Here is an 18,818-nt window from a genome sequence, read left to right as displayed (position 1 = left end):
AAAAATGCTCAAAAACAATGCGGAACAGAAAAAAGTCATTAAAAGTTATTTTATACAGTAAATGTTGCCCATAACATTTGTGTTTGACATAATATGTTAATAATATAATTAGCAATCTACTGTTCATTTTTTCTTAACTTATTAAAGATAACTTTAGAGTTTATCAACTATAATAGATTCCATTTAAAGAAGTAAATTTTCTTCCCTAAATTATATGGATGTTTTTATATTGACACATTTTATTAACAATACCAAAAATCACATTTGTTAATATCACTGCACTATAGTCTTATCACTATAGTCTTTTAAGTGTTAGCAAGCTGTCAGCTCACAGTGACAAATATAAGTCATACAGCACCCTTTGAGAACTGCTGTGTGGCTTATTATCCATTTTGTTAAAAAAAAATTCTAATTTTTTCCTTGAAAGTTTGAATTTCATCATTAGTAATAAAGTTTTACTTGAAAAAAATAAATTTTCACATGGATTATCATGACCAATAGACTATAAATTACAGGATTTATCTTTGTTATATTTGTTCATGAATGAGAATTACTAGTTTATATCTGTGGTTGTCAACCTTGACTAGCCTTCTGAATAAACAATGAAAATGAATAAAAAATAGGTTACCAACAAACGTAGTGAATCAGAATCACTAAGTGGTGGTTTAATATCATAAATGTGTATTTTGAGAAAACTACCAGTCAATCTGATAAACAAAAAATTGAGAACTACTGAGTTAATAATGTATTTTCCTTTTGTTTAGTCACTAAGTCAGGTCTGATTCTTTTGCAACCCCACGGACTGTAGCAATACTTTATACACTTCCCTTACTAGACTCTAAAACAGGATTAAAGGTGTATCATAACTAGGCTAAATAGGTTATATCAAGTGTGATCACATGTCCTGGTTTAGGCCGCTTGCCTAAACAGCATTTTTTTTTCACTCTCAAAGGGTCCTGGTTTAGAAAATAGATGTATGACTATTCTAGAAATACTGAAATATAGCCTCTTTTGAGAGTTAGAAGTTGATATTAGAGAAAATATCAATATCCCTTCCGTAAGAATTCCATAACTATACCAGTTCTACCATTACAATTCTAATAGTCTGATAAACACACATATCTTAGACACACACAAAAAAAGCATTTTGAGTACTGTTAGGATGGAGATTTGTCTGAAAGACTGAAAGTATAAACTATTCAAAGAGGCTATAAACTAGGAAAGGCAATAAAATTTTATGAAGCTACTTTTTCAGTAAAATACCAAACAGTGAAGGTCCACAAGCTAAGATGCCTCATTGACAGATACCCTTTCATTGCTTAAACCTTCTTAGTGAAAATGAATAGACAAATATGATTAGATAGAAGATCTTCATTAACTTTAAGCTCCTACTATTTATGCACATGTTCTGGATACCAAAATTACTTGAAGACTACTAAAAATCACACCTATGAAGCATGCAAACCTCCAAGTACTTGGGAATTCATTTCAAGATAAAAGTTACCAAATCCATAACCTCTAAGAAAAAGTCAACTGTTTTCGGTTCTTCATCAAAAACCTGCTTACTCTTTTGCTAGGCATAAATTTCACTCTATTGAACCCATATATGTTAAAACATCTTTGGGATACATAAGTGGTAACTTCATAATGAATTTAAAGTGTATTGCTATTTCATTCCTGTTTGAAGACTTGCATTTGATTTTTTTTTTAATGTGAATTGGTTTCTTAAATGAAATAAATGTCACAAACAAAATCAGAAGTCAGTTAATTATAATTAATTATATTTTTATGTCACTCTCCAGGAAGAAAATAGTATATATATATAAGCAGATTCTAAACCAGCAACGCCACCCCCAAAAAAGGCAAGAGAAGTTTTTCAGTCCTATAACAAAGTATGTCTTAAAATTTTTTTAACTTAAGAAACTGACTAAAAGCTAAAATAAATAACCTGGTAAAATGAGAAGTAGTGGCCTTTGGAAATTAAAAAGAAAACTGAGAATCTAATATTTAGGATGACGAATTAGAGTATATAATATTTCAGATGGTAGATAGGGTAATAAAAAATAATTTTTAGATTACTCAGGGAATTTCCAAGATTATCTGAAGACTTCTGCTTATTTCATTTAAGGAGCATTCTGTGACAAATTCACAGACCAATCAACAAAGACTTTCCATTCTGATCTGTACTCTAACACAATATCATAAAAGTAGCAGGAAATAAAAGGGGTCAAATTTTCAAAAAGGGCAAAGACTGGATTTTGTACCAAATACCACCCTCTCCCATAAAGCAGCACAAGGCTTTGCAAAGGTCAAGCCAAATTTACATGAAATGGGTTTGGCGCATGCTCTCTTATACCAGGCAAAGCTTAAACTGGAGTAGTGCTGGAGAGATTTACGTTTTTCTCCTCACCAGAAGATGTCGAGGTCTTTGTGGTTCAAAAGTTGAGGTATGCTGCTTCGGAGATGGAGGTCCCTGTGGATGAAGAGGATAATTCGGATGTAGCTAACTGAATGGACTAATGTTCTATTTAAGTTTTAATTATTTGATGGTGGACCACAATGATTTTTTAACTAAGTTGTTCTTTTTGGTTTTGGTAACTTTAAACTTCTCCCAAGTAGACTGCTGATTGTTAGTGGACTTATTAGGGGAACTTTTCATAATGCTTAAAAAGTTCATGGAGAGATTTTTTTAATCTATATTTTTGAGAGAATGAGAGAAAAATAGACAAAAGACAGAAAAAGAATGAAAGAAAAATACCTGCGTGTATATTCAGCTGCTTAAGACTATATTCATTTTTATTTCAGACCTAATTAGTGCCAAACTCCTGAATTCTAAAACCTCTGAATTCCATCTCCTATGTATGCTCATAAAATACTCTCACCATATCCTTTTAGGGCAACAGTGTTCATTCACTCTGTAGGAGATCTTCTACTCTGTGAATAATTTAACATTAACTTGGAGAGTTTAACATTTAGGGAAATATAGCAGATGTCATTAAGTGTTTTCTTTGAAGACTCCTCTCACTCAACTTCTTTCTACACCACCAGAATGAAGATGAGTCCATCATGTAATCTGCGAAGTAAAAGACTATAGTCCTGCCCTATACATGGATCTTTACCTCTTGTTTAAGCTTATTTTTCTTAGTAAAATTTCTAAAAGGGAACAGTTCCTAAAAGGAGATACTGTAATAAGATTGGAAATCCAGCATTCAATGAAAGGCATTATTACTACGGAGCTTTGTTAATCAAAACACCTAATGGCAGCTAAAATTCTAATTTAGAAGTGTTCAAACTTCAAGTGAAATGTTTAAAATAATTTTTTACATTTGAAAGCAAAGCCATCTATTGCACAAAAATATAATTATACTCATTCACATTCCAAATATAAGGGGAAAGGGAGGCTGAGCAGAACAAACAATGACAATCAAAAATTCAAATAGTAGCACTCACCAACACATTTTTCAGCCAATTCACCTAAAAAAGCATCTGACAATTTTGGATTCCAGTCCCTGGTATGGATCTGTAAAATGTGTTTTCTTGCCTAAGAAGAAAAGCACAGATAAATAAAATCTTGCTTAAGGAAAAAAATACAAATAAAATATCATCAACCCCAAAATGTATCAGATGGAACAAATTCATCAACTAACCATATCCCAGAAAAGCAATTGTTTATTTTAAAAGAAGCATAAACAGCTTGGCATCCGTGTTAACTCTGATTCCCACAATAACCCTGTGAGCTATGTAGTAGAGATCCTTGTTTCACAAACTAGGACATGTAATAGTCTGAGAGGTAAAAGAACTTGACGTAGGACTAGAACTCAAAACTAAATTTCACTTTCCTCCACATCATTTTTACCATCTGAAAATGTATAAGCAAAAAACTTCAATGCATTATAATATCCATAACTTTTAAACAAACTATATATTTAGATTTCTCAGATCCTTTCAGTTCTAATATGCATAAAGTGTCATTACAGTTTGAAGTTGAAGTTTTAGATTAAGTAAAGAAATATAATACACAATGTCATATAAGTTCATGAATGCTTTCACACTTAACACATAACAAAGTAATCTCCATGAATAGTAATTGAATTCACTGAAAAAACCAAAGGTTTACACAATTTTACCTTGATTTTTTTCTTTCAAAATAGCATTCTCTACCTTAAATCTAACTGTATAACACAATCAAAATTTTAACATCTTGGTTCCAAATTAAATTTCTTTTTCTCCCACATTAAAAAAAAAAAAGAAACACTGAAGTATAAGAATTCATAATCAGCTGAAAAGTCACATCAGAATGTTTTTTTCACATTTGTCTTCTTTCAGGGGAAAAACAACACTTTCTAAAATTGAACGTCCTTATTGCCTCAATACTGCTACTTGAGTTTCTTAAGATTGAGGAAGTGAAGTCGCTCAGTCATGTCTGACTCTCTGCGACCCCATGGACTGTAGCCAACCAGGCTCCTCCATCCATGGGATTCTCCAGGCAAGAGTACTGGAGTGGGTTGCCATTTCCTTCTCCAGGGGATCCTGGAGATTAAGATTATGAAAAAGCAAATTATAACCAAGATAAAATTATTATTGGCTTGGTGAGGAATCTGGGATCTAGCACCAACACAAAAAGAACTTGGAAGTTATCAGGATAAATTTTGCTCAAAAGTTGACAAAGTCTGGAATCAGTAGCTATTACTTCAATTCCAAGGTCTAAGTTGGGCATTCAGCTACCAAAAATAAACCAATGCTATAACAAATATTTTCTTTCATATATATATATATATATATATATATATATATATATATATATAACTTGACGTATGTGAGTTTGAGCAAGCTCAAGGATGGTGAAGAACAGGGAAGCCTGGTGTGTACACACACACACACAAACACATACTTCATAATCAAATGAGAAATAAATCTTAGTATATTGAAAACAGAAACAGTTACCTTTTGATCTGGAAGGTTGAAAAGAAATTCTCTGTCAAAACGACCAGGTCTCCTAAGAGCAGGATCTATAGAATCAAGTCTATTTGTAGCACCAATAACAACAATTTCGCCCCTATTGTCTAATCCATCCATAAGAGCAAGGAGGGTTGACACTATAGAGCTGTAAGAAAATTTTAAAGAGGAAAGAAAGAAAAAGTTGCAAAAACTGCTGCTTATACTAACTTTTATCAGTCTTAAAGATTTTTATACCCATGTTCAAAAGTGAAACTAAGTTCCAATTAACTTTCTCATATTGCTCTAAACAGGTTTAAGTCTTCTGAAGATATGACTGACATAATACACTGGATATGTTTAAAGAACACAAATTGCTGAATTTTGAAGTATGTGAAACTATCACCATTGAGGAAGAAAGTAATATTCATCATGCTCCTCTTTGCACCCTTCGTAATCCATCCCCACCACTCCTCGTTGACCTCTACCCAATCCCTTGGAAACTACTGATCCAAGTTCTGTCACTATACATTAGCTTGCATTACCTAAAATTTTATATAAATGGGATCACACGGTAAATACTTTTCTTCTTCTGGATTCTTTCCCTCAGCATGATTATTTGAAATTGTCTGACTCTTTGTGACCCCATGGACTGCAGCACACCAGGCTTCCCTGTTCTTCACCATCTCCCGGAGCTTGCTCAAACTCACATATGTCAAGTCAGTAATGTCATCCAACCATCTCATTCTCTGTTGTCCCCTTCTCCTCCTGCCTTCAATCTTTCCCAACATCAGGGTCTTTTCTAATGAGTCAGCTCTTCACATCACGTGGCCAAAGTATTAGAGCTTCAGCTTCAAACATCAGTCCTTCCAATGAATATTCAGGATTGATTTCCTTTAGGATTGACTGGTTTGATCTCCTTGCAGTCCAAGGGACTCTCTAGAGTCTTCTCTAACATCACAGCCCAAAGGCATCAATTCTTCAGCAGTCAGCCTTTTTTATTGTCCAGATCTCACATCCACACATGACTACTGGAAAAACCATAGCTTTGACTACAGGGACCTTTGTAGGCAAAGTAATGTCTCTACTTTTTAATATGCTGTCTAGGTTGGTCATAGCTTTTCTTCCAGGAAGCAAGCGCCTTTTAATTTCATGGCTGCAGTCACCATCCACAGTGATTTTGGAGCCCAAAAAACTAAAGTCTGTCACTGTTTCCACTGTTTCCCCATCTATTTGCCATGAAGTGATGGAACCAGATGCCATGATCTTTGTTTTCTGAATGTTGAGTTTAAAGCCAGTTTTTTCACTCTCCTCTTTCACCTTCATCAAGAGGCTCTTTAATTTCTCTTCACTTCCTGCCATAAAGGTTCTGTCATCTGCATATTTGAGGTTATTGACATTTGTCCCAGTAATCTTTACTCCACTTTCTGCTTCATCCAGCCTGGCATTTCACATGATGTATTCTGCATACAAGTTAAATTAGCAGGGTGACAATATACAGCCTTAATGTACTCCTTTCCCAATTTAGAACCAGTCCATTGTTCCCGTATCCAGTTCTAATTGTTGCTTCTTGACCTGCAAACAGGATTCTCAGGAGGCAGGTAAGGTGGTCTCGTATTTCCATCTCTTGAAGAATTTTCCACAGTTTGTTGTGACCCACACAGTCAAAGGCTTTGGCATAGACAATAAAGCAGAAGTAGATGTTTTCTGGAATTCTCTTGCTTTTTCCATGATCCAATGGATGTTAGCAATTTGATCTCTGGTTCCTCTGCCTTTTCTAAATCCAGCTTGAACATCTGGAGGTTTTTGGTTCACATACTTAGTGTGAAGATTTTGAGAATTACTTTGCTAACATGTGAAATTGTTTAACAACAGTTTATTCCTTTTCATTGCTAAAACAATATTCCATTTTATGATATATCCCAAATTGTTGATATACATGTTGATGGACATTTAGACTGTTTCCAATTTTTGGCTATTACCCAAAAATATTGTGAACTTCAACATTCAGGTTATGAAAATTTTCCCACAGGTTTTTTCCTAAAAGTTTTATACTTTAACCTCTTGAGCTTAAGCTTTTATCCTCTTAATCTTTAATGTTTACAAAATCTAAAACAACATCACATTTTGTATTCCTAAATACTGCTTTATCAATGGATTTTTTCTCATGGCCAATTGTGCCAGAGGTTGGTTTCAATTTTATTTTTTTCAAAGAAGCAACTTTTTAATTTCTTGATTTCTGTATATCTTTGTTTGCAGTTCATACACTATTAGTTATAGTTTTTATTTCACTAGTACCATAAGATTATTTAGAATTAGAGCAATAGCTGTTGATAACAGACATAAAATTTTCCGCTTGTCTTTTTGTTATCTCTTACATTTTGTATATTACTAAACTTTGGAAATTAATTGTGATTTAAGGCATAATATATGATGTTTTTATAAATGATGTTTAAAACTAGTGTTCATTCTATATTGCCTTAGATAAGTAAGCATACAAGATCAGATTCATATAACACAGTTGCCCAAATAATCTACATTTATTTTATGTGCCTTTGTTCTATTAATTACCAAGAAGTACAAGATCTCTTTCACAATGATGATCAGTTTGACTCTTTCTTTGCAGTTCTGTCAATTTTTGTTTTATACAGTTTGAAATATAGTAATTAGGGAATTACAGATTTTAAACAATTACATCTTTTAATAAGTTGAAGCTTTTATCATTTTAAGGGGATCCTCTTTATATTTATAATAATGCTTTCCATCTTACAGACAATTTTGCCTAATACAGCAATAGTAGCTTTCTGTTAGTATTTACTTGATAAATTTTGTACCATTTATGAATTTGATTATTTCAGACATTTATATAAATGAAGGTTCCAAATGGTGGGGGAAAGGCAAGCAAAAGCTTAGTCACAAATATTCACAGGGACAAGAGAAACAAAAAAATTTTTTAAGAAATAAAATATTATAAAAACATTACAGCTATGATGAAAATTAGAAGCTCACAAATTTAAGCAGCTCAATTCAAAATAGGAAAATCCTATCTACAAACATCAGAGGACAGTGGAGCCTGGTGGGTAATAGACCACAGGGTCACAAAGAGTCAGACACAACAGTGACTGAGTGCACACATGCACACACACACACTCATGCACACACGTTATAGGAAAGAAGTCTTCATCAAGGAAACAGTTCGCATCTTACAAGCCTCATAGCACTAATTCAAGGGTTAAGTCTTAGTACTATGTCAACATATGAACTCAACATAATCAGATTAGAAAATATTACCTGTGGATCTGATCTTGCCTGCTAGAGCGAACTGGAGCTAATCCATCTATTTCATCAAAAAATATTATAGAAGGTCTCATCAAATATGCCTAGGATAAAAAGAAAACAAGTATTGTATTAGTTTTCATTTTTAATTACTATTTTTTTTAATAAGTAACAGAAGTAAATAGATAATATAAGCAAATGGTACAACATGCAGCAGGTAAGAAAGATTATAGAGGAAAAAGAAAAGCTCCTATCTCCTCAGTCTCCAATCACAACAGTTTTCAATTTGTTTATTCTGCCATACATGTCATTTACACACATACACATACATGTATTTTAAACATACTATTAAACACATTTAAACACACTATTCATATTGCTTTTATCATATAACAGACTATTTTATGTTAATGACATTTTAATTAGCTTCCATGTAAGGATATAAGAAAAACATTCTTATAAACTCTAATATAATTTAAGAAAAAGCAAGGTCATTCTATGAAAACTTAAAGCAAAAGGAAGGTGAAGAATCTAAACCTGAAGAAATTAACACCAACAAAGGATGACAATAATTTTAGAGAGAGGTTTGGACTAGAGAGGGCTCACTGGACCCCAATCCTTGAAGCTAGATCACTGGATTCAAATCATATGTGCTCAGGATAGGGAGGGTGAATTACAAGGATTCATGGAGTGGTATCAGATGACCAAGAACACAGGAGTGGATTCCTGCCCCAACCCATCTGCAATCATGTGGATTTTTTTAATTCAACTTGATTGGCTATTTCAAAGATTTTTTTCCCCTATTTTTGATGACTGGAGCCCTAAAGATGCACAATGGAATTGTGTTTTGCATTTTTTGGTAAAAGGAACAAAGCGAGGACCTGGAAATACACACTGGAGCAATCTTCTGGGAAGGCTTCATCATGAGTAGATGGTAAACTTTAAAAGTGAAAGTGGGAGTTTGTTTAAAACAATAAATTACTAAGTCATTTCTAGGGCTTCCCTGGTGGTTCAGAGGAAAAGAATCTGCCTGCAATTCAAGAGACATGTTCAATCCCTGAATCAGGAAGATCTCCTGGAGGGAAATGGCAACCCACTCCAGTATTCTTGCCTGGGAAATCCCACGGACAGAGAAGTCTAGCAGGTTATAGTCTATGGGGTCACAAAGAGTCAGATACGACTTAGCAACTAAACAACAACAAAAGTTACTTCTAAGTTTAAAGAAAACAAAATTGGGGTTGAAGATTAAGTAGTTTTCCAATTGGCTATGCCATTTTCCTCTGAAAAAACTATATTTTAAAAACTAAAAAACAGTCAAGGTAATAGAAGAGGTACCTTCTTCTGACCAAGCGGCAGCAGACAAGTTTCCAGACACCATTAAAAAAACCACTGATGAGAAAGAGTATCTGTCTGAACAGGTTTTTAATGCAGACAACAGTGCCCCATTCACATTTATTAGTAAAGAAGAGAAATGAGCACCAGGATTTAAAGCTGTTTCTTTGTTATCAATGCATGAATCGTGATACCTAATAAATATGAGTTTCTTTTTCATATTATTTTTTCATTTTTGATGTATAGTATAATATGTATAACATCCACAGTGTTTTGTATTATATAAGACAACACTGACATAGGTTGAGAGAGAATTCAACTTATATTCAGGCAATGTAAAACTTTGGTTTTGGTAAATATAGTACAGTATTGCAAATCTCATGATTTTTCTTAACATTTTCTTCTCTCTAGCTTATTTTACTGTAAGAATACAGAATACAATACATAATACAAAATATGGATGTTAACTGTCAAGGCTATGGTTTTTCCATTGGTCATGTATGGATGTGAGAGTTGGAGTGTGAAGAAGGCTGAGCGCCGAAGAATTGATGCTTTTGAACTGTGGTGTTGGAGGAGACTCTTGAGAATCCCTTGGACTGCAAGGAGATCCAACCAGTCCATTCTGAAGGAGATCAGCCCTGGGATTTCTTTGCAAGGAATGATGCTGAAGCTGAAACTCCAGTACTTTGGCCATCTCATGCGAAGAGTTGACTCATTGGAAAAGACTGATGCTGGAAGGGATTGGGGGCAGGAGGAGAAGGGGACGACAGAGGATGAGATGGCTGGATGGCATCACTGATTCTATGGACGTGAGTCTCAGTGAACTCCAGGAGTTGGTGATGGACAGGGAGGCCTGGTGTGCTGCGGTTCATGGGGTCGCAAAGAGTCGGACACAACTGAGCGACTGAACTGAACTGTTTATATTATCGGTAAGGCTTCCTATCAACAGTAGGCAGTTAGTAGTTAAGTTTGGGGGAGTCAAAAATTAAACACCAATTTTCAACTGCATGAAAGTTGGTGCCCCTAACCCCTGTATGGTTCAAGAGTCAATTATATACACTTCCTTTCAGGAAAAATTCACATTAGTCCAATTAAATAGGCATTATTTGCTCCATTTTATAGAAGAGGCAATAAGGATCAGATGCTTTCAGTTACTTAAAGTTATATACTTAATAGGGCTTCCCTGGGGGCTTAAATGGTAAAGAATCTGCCTGCAATGCAGGAGACCCATGTTCAATGCCTGGGTCAGGAAGATCCCCTGGAAAAGGGAATGGCTACCCACTCCAGTATTCCTGCCTGGAGAATTCTATGGACAGAGGAGCCTGGTGGGCTATAGTCCATGGAGTCACAAAGAATCAGACATGACTGAGAGACTAACACTTTCACTTTTGTATATACTTAATAGTAAAGTCAGATATGAACTAACATTTTTCTGACACCAAAGGCCAAACCTTAGCCAATACATTGTATGGTCAACCCTCAGTATCTGTTGGGGGGGCATTAGTTCCAAGGCTCCCCAGAGATACCAAAATACAAAGATGCTTAAGTTCCTTATATAAAATAGCATAGTACTGTCAGCCCTATATATCCATGGATTCCACATCTGTGAACTCAACCAATATGAGATGAAATTGTTGCCTGAATCTGTGGATGCAGAACCGGCAGATATGGAAGGCCAACTGCGCCTCCTTCATCTCATTTAAAGTACAGATTATATCCTTAATTTAGGAATGTAGATTCTTGTCATTTAAAAAGACATATAATGACTACAAGCAGTTTTTTAAAAAAAAAGAAAGAAAACATTTCAAATCTCTTGCCCACAAAGAAATAGAAATGAAACATGAATAAAGTAAACACAGATTTAAAAAGCAGCATGGAGACTCCCTGGTGGTCCAGTGGTTAAGACTTCACTTTCCAATGAAGGGGGTGTGGGTTTGATCCCTGGTAAGGGAGTTAAAGATCCCACATGCCTCACAGCCAAAATAACCAAAACATAAAACAAAGCAGCATGATTTATGCTATGGTTTTTAATAAAACCAAGAAACATTCCTACACCCAATATCAAGTTGCAAAAAGTATAATACTGTCAAAAATTTAAAATTAAGTCATTGGACAATTTGCCAGTATTCCCAAGCTGATTCTCCCCAAATCCAATGTTATTTTACATTATTTTCTAATTATTATGAAATCCTCTTGAAACATGAAGACTGCATATGTTTGACTTCTCAATAGACACTGAACACCTTGAAGTTAACAATTTTACTTTATCCCATTTTCTAGACCCACTATCTAGAACACAGCAGTCTTTAACATGGATACCGACAGTAACTAAAAATAATATTTGAAATGCTTTACCAATTAGGTAGAACTTTGATACACATCAACTCAGTAATGGGTATTCAACAAATGCTTGCTCTAAGCATTTTTAAAGTGTCATGTGAATCTCCTTAGACATAACAAGATATAAGTTGCATTACAATGTATGAATGACTTCCTTCAGTACCCCAAATAATTAAAAAGTGAATTTATATCAGGACTAATTTTATAAGTATTAGGAAATGGTATTTTTAAAGTTAGTTATAAATAAATAGTAACGATAGCCCAAATGATATTCATTTACCTTATGCAGTCTTTTAAAAGCATTCATTTAATACTGAATTCTTCTAGCATATTTGTAACTCATGAAAATAAATAATATACTTTGTGATATTTCTTGCACAGATATTTAGCTTTTTATGCTTGTTCTAGTCCCTCAGTTAGATTATTAGCTATATGGGATATCTAGGGATCTTAAAAGCACTTAACATCGTATTTATTATATGCCAAGTTGCCACCTCAATAAATATGTTGTAAATCATCTTAAATTAGTACTAGTGAAACTGCTATTAAATACCTCTAAGACATACAAATTCCAATTACTGATCCTAAATTTAACATACTGATTGGTAAATATGACTTGTTATGAACAATTTGTATAATATTTATAGACCAAATATATTAAGTATTAAGAAGATATTCTCACATTAGCTGACTTCACTTACCTGATCAAAAAGAAGCCTAAGCTGCCGCTCAGATTCACCAACCCACTTACTCAGACAATCCGCTCCTTTTCGCATAAAAAAAGCCACCTTTTTGTCTCCCTGACTGCACTCGTTAGCTAACGCTCTGGCGACCAAGGTTTTACCTGTGCCAGGAGGACCATAAAACAAACAGCCTCTAGAGGAATAGAGAGTCAATAAAACTAAATTAGTGTTACCATTAGCACTAATAATCAATTTAAAAGTATGCACCTCCTGTATAAGTTTGAGTTAATGTATATTGATTATTATTAGACACCAACAAAGCCTTTTGTATTTTGTAGTCCACAGGCAAAAGTCTCACTTTGCTGAGAGCCCTCAAGAATGTTCTCAAAACAATCAAGCTTCGGGATGCAAGAAATAGCTCACTCAGGGGAGACAGTAATTTGGCAACATATTAAAGGCGTTTGCCCTGTGACCCAGAAATTGCACATTTTTTACAAAATCATGTAGAAATACTCAAAAGAATGTTATAGACTTTCTTAAAAAATCTAAATGCTATCTATTAATAAGGGACAAATACACCACTATATCTATAAATTAAATACTAGTATGATGTCAAATAGAATAATACATACAATATTTATTAATATGAGGTATCTATATTATAGAGCGAAAAATAAAGTTACATAAGGGCATTATTGAGTAATCTCATTTATATTAAATGTTTAAATGCACACAATACAGGCAAAATCATAAACTTAATATATGCATATATGTATAAAAGAAAGTTATAAAGAATATAAAAATTGTTCTCTCTAAAGAGGAAGATTACTTTTAGCTTATAACATATTTTGTTTATAACTCCATTATTTAAAGTTTCTCATTAATGGGTTTTCTTTAATTTACTATTTTTTAATAGTAACTGAATCCAATGGATATAATCATATTCATTGGATCATATCATATAAAAAGTAAATAAATTTCTATTATGATTCATAAGAGCCACTGTAGAATTACAGGCCAACATTTAACTCACTCAAATAGAAGATGACTCTTTAAAAGATTTTCTACATCCTTAAAAGTAACAAATTAGAACCAAATCTCTTAAATAAAAAAGGATATTAAGCAGTTTAAATCTAAGTCTATGTGTACATCTTCAGAATATTTCATTCTACCCAATTTCCTCTGACATAATTGCTCAGTCTTTTCTAATAGTTAACTAGCTAACCACCTCATGATCAGACACAATTAATCTGATCATAAAAATAAATTATCAAGTTTACCATTTCAAAAATACCACATCATTAAACACTTCACTGAAATTGTGCTTTCAAAGACTAAACAACATATAGTATCAAACTCAATGCTATTTAGGAGACTAAATTAAGGAAAATCTAGTTGGGCAATCCACTTGTATATTCAAGGCCTGCATAAAGAATCTCATCCTATGTCTGAGTCTTAAATGCTGAAATATAAACTTCAAGTACCACAGCTTTTGAGCTCTAAATAATAAACTTTCATTCCTAATTCTCATTGCTAGAACATATCAAATAAATATACATAAAATATTTATAAATAATATTTAGATTTATAATTACTAATTGAAATTTGATAAATTAACAATAACAATAATAAACATCTAGCATTACTAACCTTGGAGGCTGAATTTTAAATTTTTCAAAAATTTCTGGATATAAAAGTGGGAATACTACCATTTCCTTTAGTGCATGAATATGATGACTCAATCCACCTATGCTATCAAACCGCACCTTGGAAAGAAGGGGGAAAGTTTAGTACAAAATAATTTTAATTATATATAGGTTTCTTTTTAATTTATGAGATAATGATTGCAAAATACATGCCTTCAGCAGGAACTGAAGTTTAAATATAAAGTTCATATATAAACAGAATTCAAAAAATTATACTTTAGGGAATCCCCTGGCAGTATGGTGGTTAGGACGCCACGCTTCTATTGAAGGGAGCACAGATTCAATCCTTGATGGGGGAACTAAGATCCCACAAGCTGTGTGACCAAAAAAAAAAAAAGAGGTATTTCTAGAAAACCATTTACAAAACTTACTGATTTATCAATATTCATTGGATCAACATCAGCCAAGCTTGCGCCCACTTTAACACGTTCTCGGAGAATACCACTAGCTAAATCTTCTGCTCTTAAGTTCATAGGCAAACACCTGAAATTCATAAAAATTTAAGCAGATAACATTAAAAAGTTACATGTTCTTAAAATCATAAACAAGTTTTAAAGCTTTAAAACATTTTTAAATTTATTTTTTTATTGAAGGATAATTGCTTTACAGAATTTTGTTGTTTTCTGTCAAACCTCAACATCAATCAGCCATAGGTATACATATATCCCCTCCCTTTTGAACCTCCCTCCCATCTCCCTCCCCATCCCAACCCTCTAGGTTGATACAGAGTCCCTGTTTGAGATCCCTGAGCCATACAGCAAATTCCCATTGGCTATCTATTTTACATATGGTAATATGTTTCCATGTTACTCTTTCCATACATCTCACCCTCTCCTCCCCTCTCCTCATGTCCATAAGTCTCTTCTCTATGTCTGTTTCTCCGTTGCTGCCCTGTAAATAAGTTCTTCAGTACGATTCTTCTAGATTCCGTATATGTGTGCTGCTGCTGCTAAGTCGCTTTAGTCGTGTCTGACTCTGTGCAATCCCATAGATGGCAGCATGTTAGAATATGATATTTATCTTTCTCTTTCTCTTTCTGACTCACTTCACTCTGTATAATAGGTTCTAGGTTCATCCACCTCATCAGAACTGACTCAAATGTGTTCCTTCTATGGTTGAGTAATATTCCATTGTGTATATGCACCACAACTTCTTTATCCATTCATCTGTCAATGGACATCTAGGTTGCTTTCATGTTCTAGCTATTGTAAATAGTGCTGCAATGAACAATGGAATACATGTGTCTTTTTCAATTTTGGTTTCCTCAGGGTATATGCCTAGGAGTGGGATTTGCTGGGTCATATGGTGGTTTTATTCCTAGTTTCTTTAAGGAATCTCCGTACCATCTTCTATAGTGGCTGTATCAATTTACATTCCCACCAACAGTGCAAGAGAGTTCCCTTTTCTCCACATCCCCTCCAGCATTTATTGTTTGTAGACTTTTTGATGATAGCTATTCTGACTGGTGTGAGGTGATACCTCATTATACTTTTGATTTGCTTTCTCTCATAATGAGTGATGTTGAGCATCTTTTCATATATTTGTTAGCCATCTGTATGTCTTCTTTGGAGAAATGTCTGTATAGGTCTTTTTCCCACTTTTTGATAGGGTTTTTGTTTTTCTGGCATTGAGTTGTATAAGCTGCTTGTATATTTTGGAAATTAATCCTTTTTTTAGTTGTTTCATTTGCTATTATTTTCTCCCATTCTGAGGGTTGTCTTTTCACCTTTCTTATAGTTTCCTTTGCTGTGCAAAAGCTTTTAAGTTTAATCAGGTCCCACTTGTTTACTTTTGTTTTTATTTCCATTACTCTAGGAGGTGGGTTATAGAGGATCTTGCTTTGATTTATGTCGTCGAGTGTTCTGCCTATGTTTCCCTCTAAGAGTTTTATAGTTTCTGGTCTTACATTTAGGTCTTTAATCCATTTTGAGTTTATCTTTGTGTATGGTGTTAGAAAGCATTGTAATTTCATTCTTTTACATGTAGCTGTCTAGTTTTCCCAGCACTATTTATTGAAGAGGCTGTCTTTGCCCCATTACATAGTCTTGCCTTCTTTGTCAAAAATAAGGTACCCACAGGTGCATGGGTTTATTTCTGGGCTTTCTATCTTGTTCCATTGGTCTACATTTCTGGTTTTGTGCCAGTACCATACTGTCTTGATGACTGTAGCTTTGTAGTATAACCTGAAGTCAGGAAGGTTGATTCCTCCAGCTCCATTCTTCTTTCTCAAGACTGCTTTGGCTATGGGGGGTCTTCTGTGTTTCCATATGAATTGTAAAATTTTTTTGTTCTAGTTCTGTGAAAGATGCTATTGGTAATATGATAGGGATAGCACTGAATCTGTAGACTGCATTTGGTAGTATAGCCATTTTCACAATACTGATTCTTCCTACCCAGGAACATGGAATATCTCTCCATCTGTTTATGCCATCTGCTTTGACACACTTTTATCTTTCTCCCTTTTCTCATAACCCAGAAAATGACAAGAGATTTCATATTTTCGATCTACTTTTCCTAAATTCTTTTCAATAGATCAGAAATAAATTTATTCACAAGACAAAGCAATTAAGGTCATGAATTTATTTGCCCAAAGAGTCCAACCTAGTCTAAATAGGAAAACTTAACAAACCTGATATTCTATAAGTACAAAATAAAAAGACCTACTATATATACACTATTAATATTATATATGACATTAAATAAACTCAAGCTTTAATACAATATTTAAATTTATCCTTAGTTATTATGTATATCAATTCAGAATACATGATTGAAGAAATAAGTTTCCTTTCTTTTAATTCAAGAGAAACCAATATTAGATCCTGTTTTTAAAATTAAGCCTTATTTTTTGTGTCGGTACCTTAAAATACATCTTTAGCTACTCAAAATCCTATACAATATTAATTTAATTATCCCTAAGAAAATACAACCTACTGCCTCTTTTAAATATTGCATAAACACCAAAAGATGACATAAATAGCCTCAAAAAAGTATAGGTTCTATAATGAATGTAACTTCACTGATATTTCTGAATCTGAACTTACTTTAAAAACTTCCAAAGCAGGTATCAGAATAGTTCAGATTAAAGAGGCATTATACTCTTTTATTTAAACTTAGATTTTCCTACACTTTCTTTCTGTCATCCACACAAGGAACTCTTTCTAGCATATAATCTACACCAATCCAAACTTGTTTCCAAGACCAGCTAACTGAAAACTTGATATTTCTACAGTAAATATATAATGCTAAAGTATAGAAATGCTTTGCTAAATATAAAATTTCTAAATATTATTTTAAATATTGTACATATTGTACATATAAGCTAGAACATTAACTTAAATTTTAAAGGATAAATTATAATTTGATGCTCTAATAGGCAAAACATTGATTCCCTTCCCCGCTGAAAACTCTTAAGATTTTAGTGAGCCATGTAATAATGAGTCACTCTACTTAAGCAAAGATCACCAGAGGCATTCACTAAACCAAAACTATAACAAGGTTTCCAACAAAACCCAAGGACTCCTGAAATAATTCTATTTAAAATCAAGTCTTACTCTTGAGTGCTATCATCATTTTAAGCATCTAAAATCAGCCTCATTAAATGGATTTGGATTAGAGGAGTGGGCTTCCCCAGTGGCTCAGAGGTTAAAGCGTCTGCCTGCAAGGCGGGAGACCCGGGTTCAATCCCTGGGTCAGGAAGATCCCCTGGAGATGGAAATGGCAACCCACTCCGGTATTCTTGCCTGGAGAATCCCATGGACAGAGGAGCCTGGTAGGTTATAGTCCACAGGGTTGCAAAGAGTCAGACACGACTGAGTGACTTCACTTTCACTTTCTTTCTTTACTGAACAAGAACTGTCATAGAGGTTGGACTCTTCCCCTGGTTCTATCTTTATCTTCCCACACTGTTTTATTGAATACTAACACAGTTAAGTAATTTATGGGAAGTTTCCCATGGTTAGATTTCTACTCTAAAAATTACTATGTAAAAACCAAGTTAGTGTATTACTCTAATGTGTTGAGTATCACTGTGAGCAAAATACTGGTACAGGTAAGAATCACAAAGTTTAAACTGTTATTCCTTTTTTCTACCATGGAAGTAACAATTAAAAATTTACTAACCTATTTCTTGCTCTTGCCATGCTCTTTGATTTCCTTCTTTCAAATCGTTCTTCATCAGAAGAAGTTGTGTCACTACTGTGAATAGCATGCTTCTTTCTCCTATTTAAAGAGAGTAAAATCCTTAAAATCATTACAGCAGCAAAGGGCTTTTAAAAAGCAAAATTCTGAGCACCACATCTACTGTTAGCTTGGTATAAAATACATACATTCACTCATTCATTTGGCAAATATTTATTAAGATCCTTATACTCATGCAATTTTCAACAGAAGGAAAAAAAAACAGGAGGAGAATGAGGCTGTAATTTTTAAAATAGGGTAATTTAGAAAGCCATCAAACAACAAATTTAATTTGCATCCAAATTTAGGGAATGTCTATCAGTGATTGATAAATAATATCAAAATCTTAGAAAAGAAAGCTTATCCT

The 18,818-nt window shown here is 33.8% G+C and overlaps 1 protein-coding gene across 5 annotated transcripts in view; it reads right to left on the bottom strand.

Moving 5' to 3' along the window:
* ATAD2B (ATPase family AAA domain containing 2B) overlaps nt 1-18,818 on the bottom strand; it is a 142,364-nt gene that overhangs the window by 86,392 nt on the left and 37,154 nt on the right. For all 5 annotated transcript variants that reach the window (XM_010810207.4, XM_010810209.4, XM_005212980.4 and 2 more), the window contains 7 exons: nt 18,395-18,493; nt 14,644-14,755; nt 14,217-14,332; nt 12,585-12,759; nt 8,227-8,315; nt 4,945-5,104; nt 3,451-3,541 (listed from right to left, as the gene is read on the bottom strand). In XM_010810207.4, coding sequence (XP_010808509.1) covers nt 3,451-3,541; nt 4,945-5,104; nt 8,227-8,315; nt 12,585-12,759; nt 14,217-14,332; nt 14,644-14,755; nt 18,395-18,493 — 842 coding nt within the window. The remainder of the gene's footprint in view (nt 1-3,450; nt 3,542-4,944; nt 5,105-8,226; nt 8,316-12,584; nt 12,760-14,216; nt 14,333-14,643; nt 14,756-18,394; nt 18,494-18,818) is intronic.

This window comes from Bos taurus, chromosome 11 (genome assembly GCF_002263795.3).
Source record: "Bos taurus isolate L1 Dominette 01449 registration number 42190680 breed Hereford chromosome 11, ARS-UCD2.0, whole genome shotgun sequence".
NCBI classification, from domain to species: Eukaryota; Metazoa; Chordata; class Mammalia; order Artiodactyla; family Bovidae; genus Bos; species Bos taurus.
Note: the sequence above shows the minus strand (reverse complement) of the source record. Positions and strands in the feature narration are given on the sequence as shown.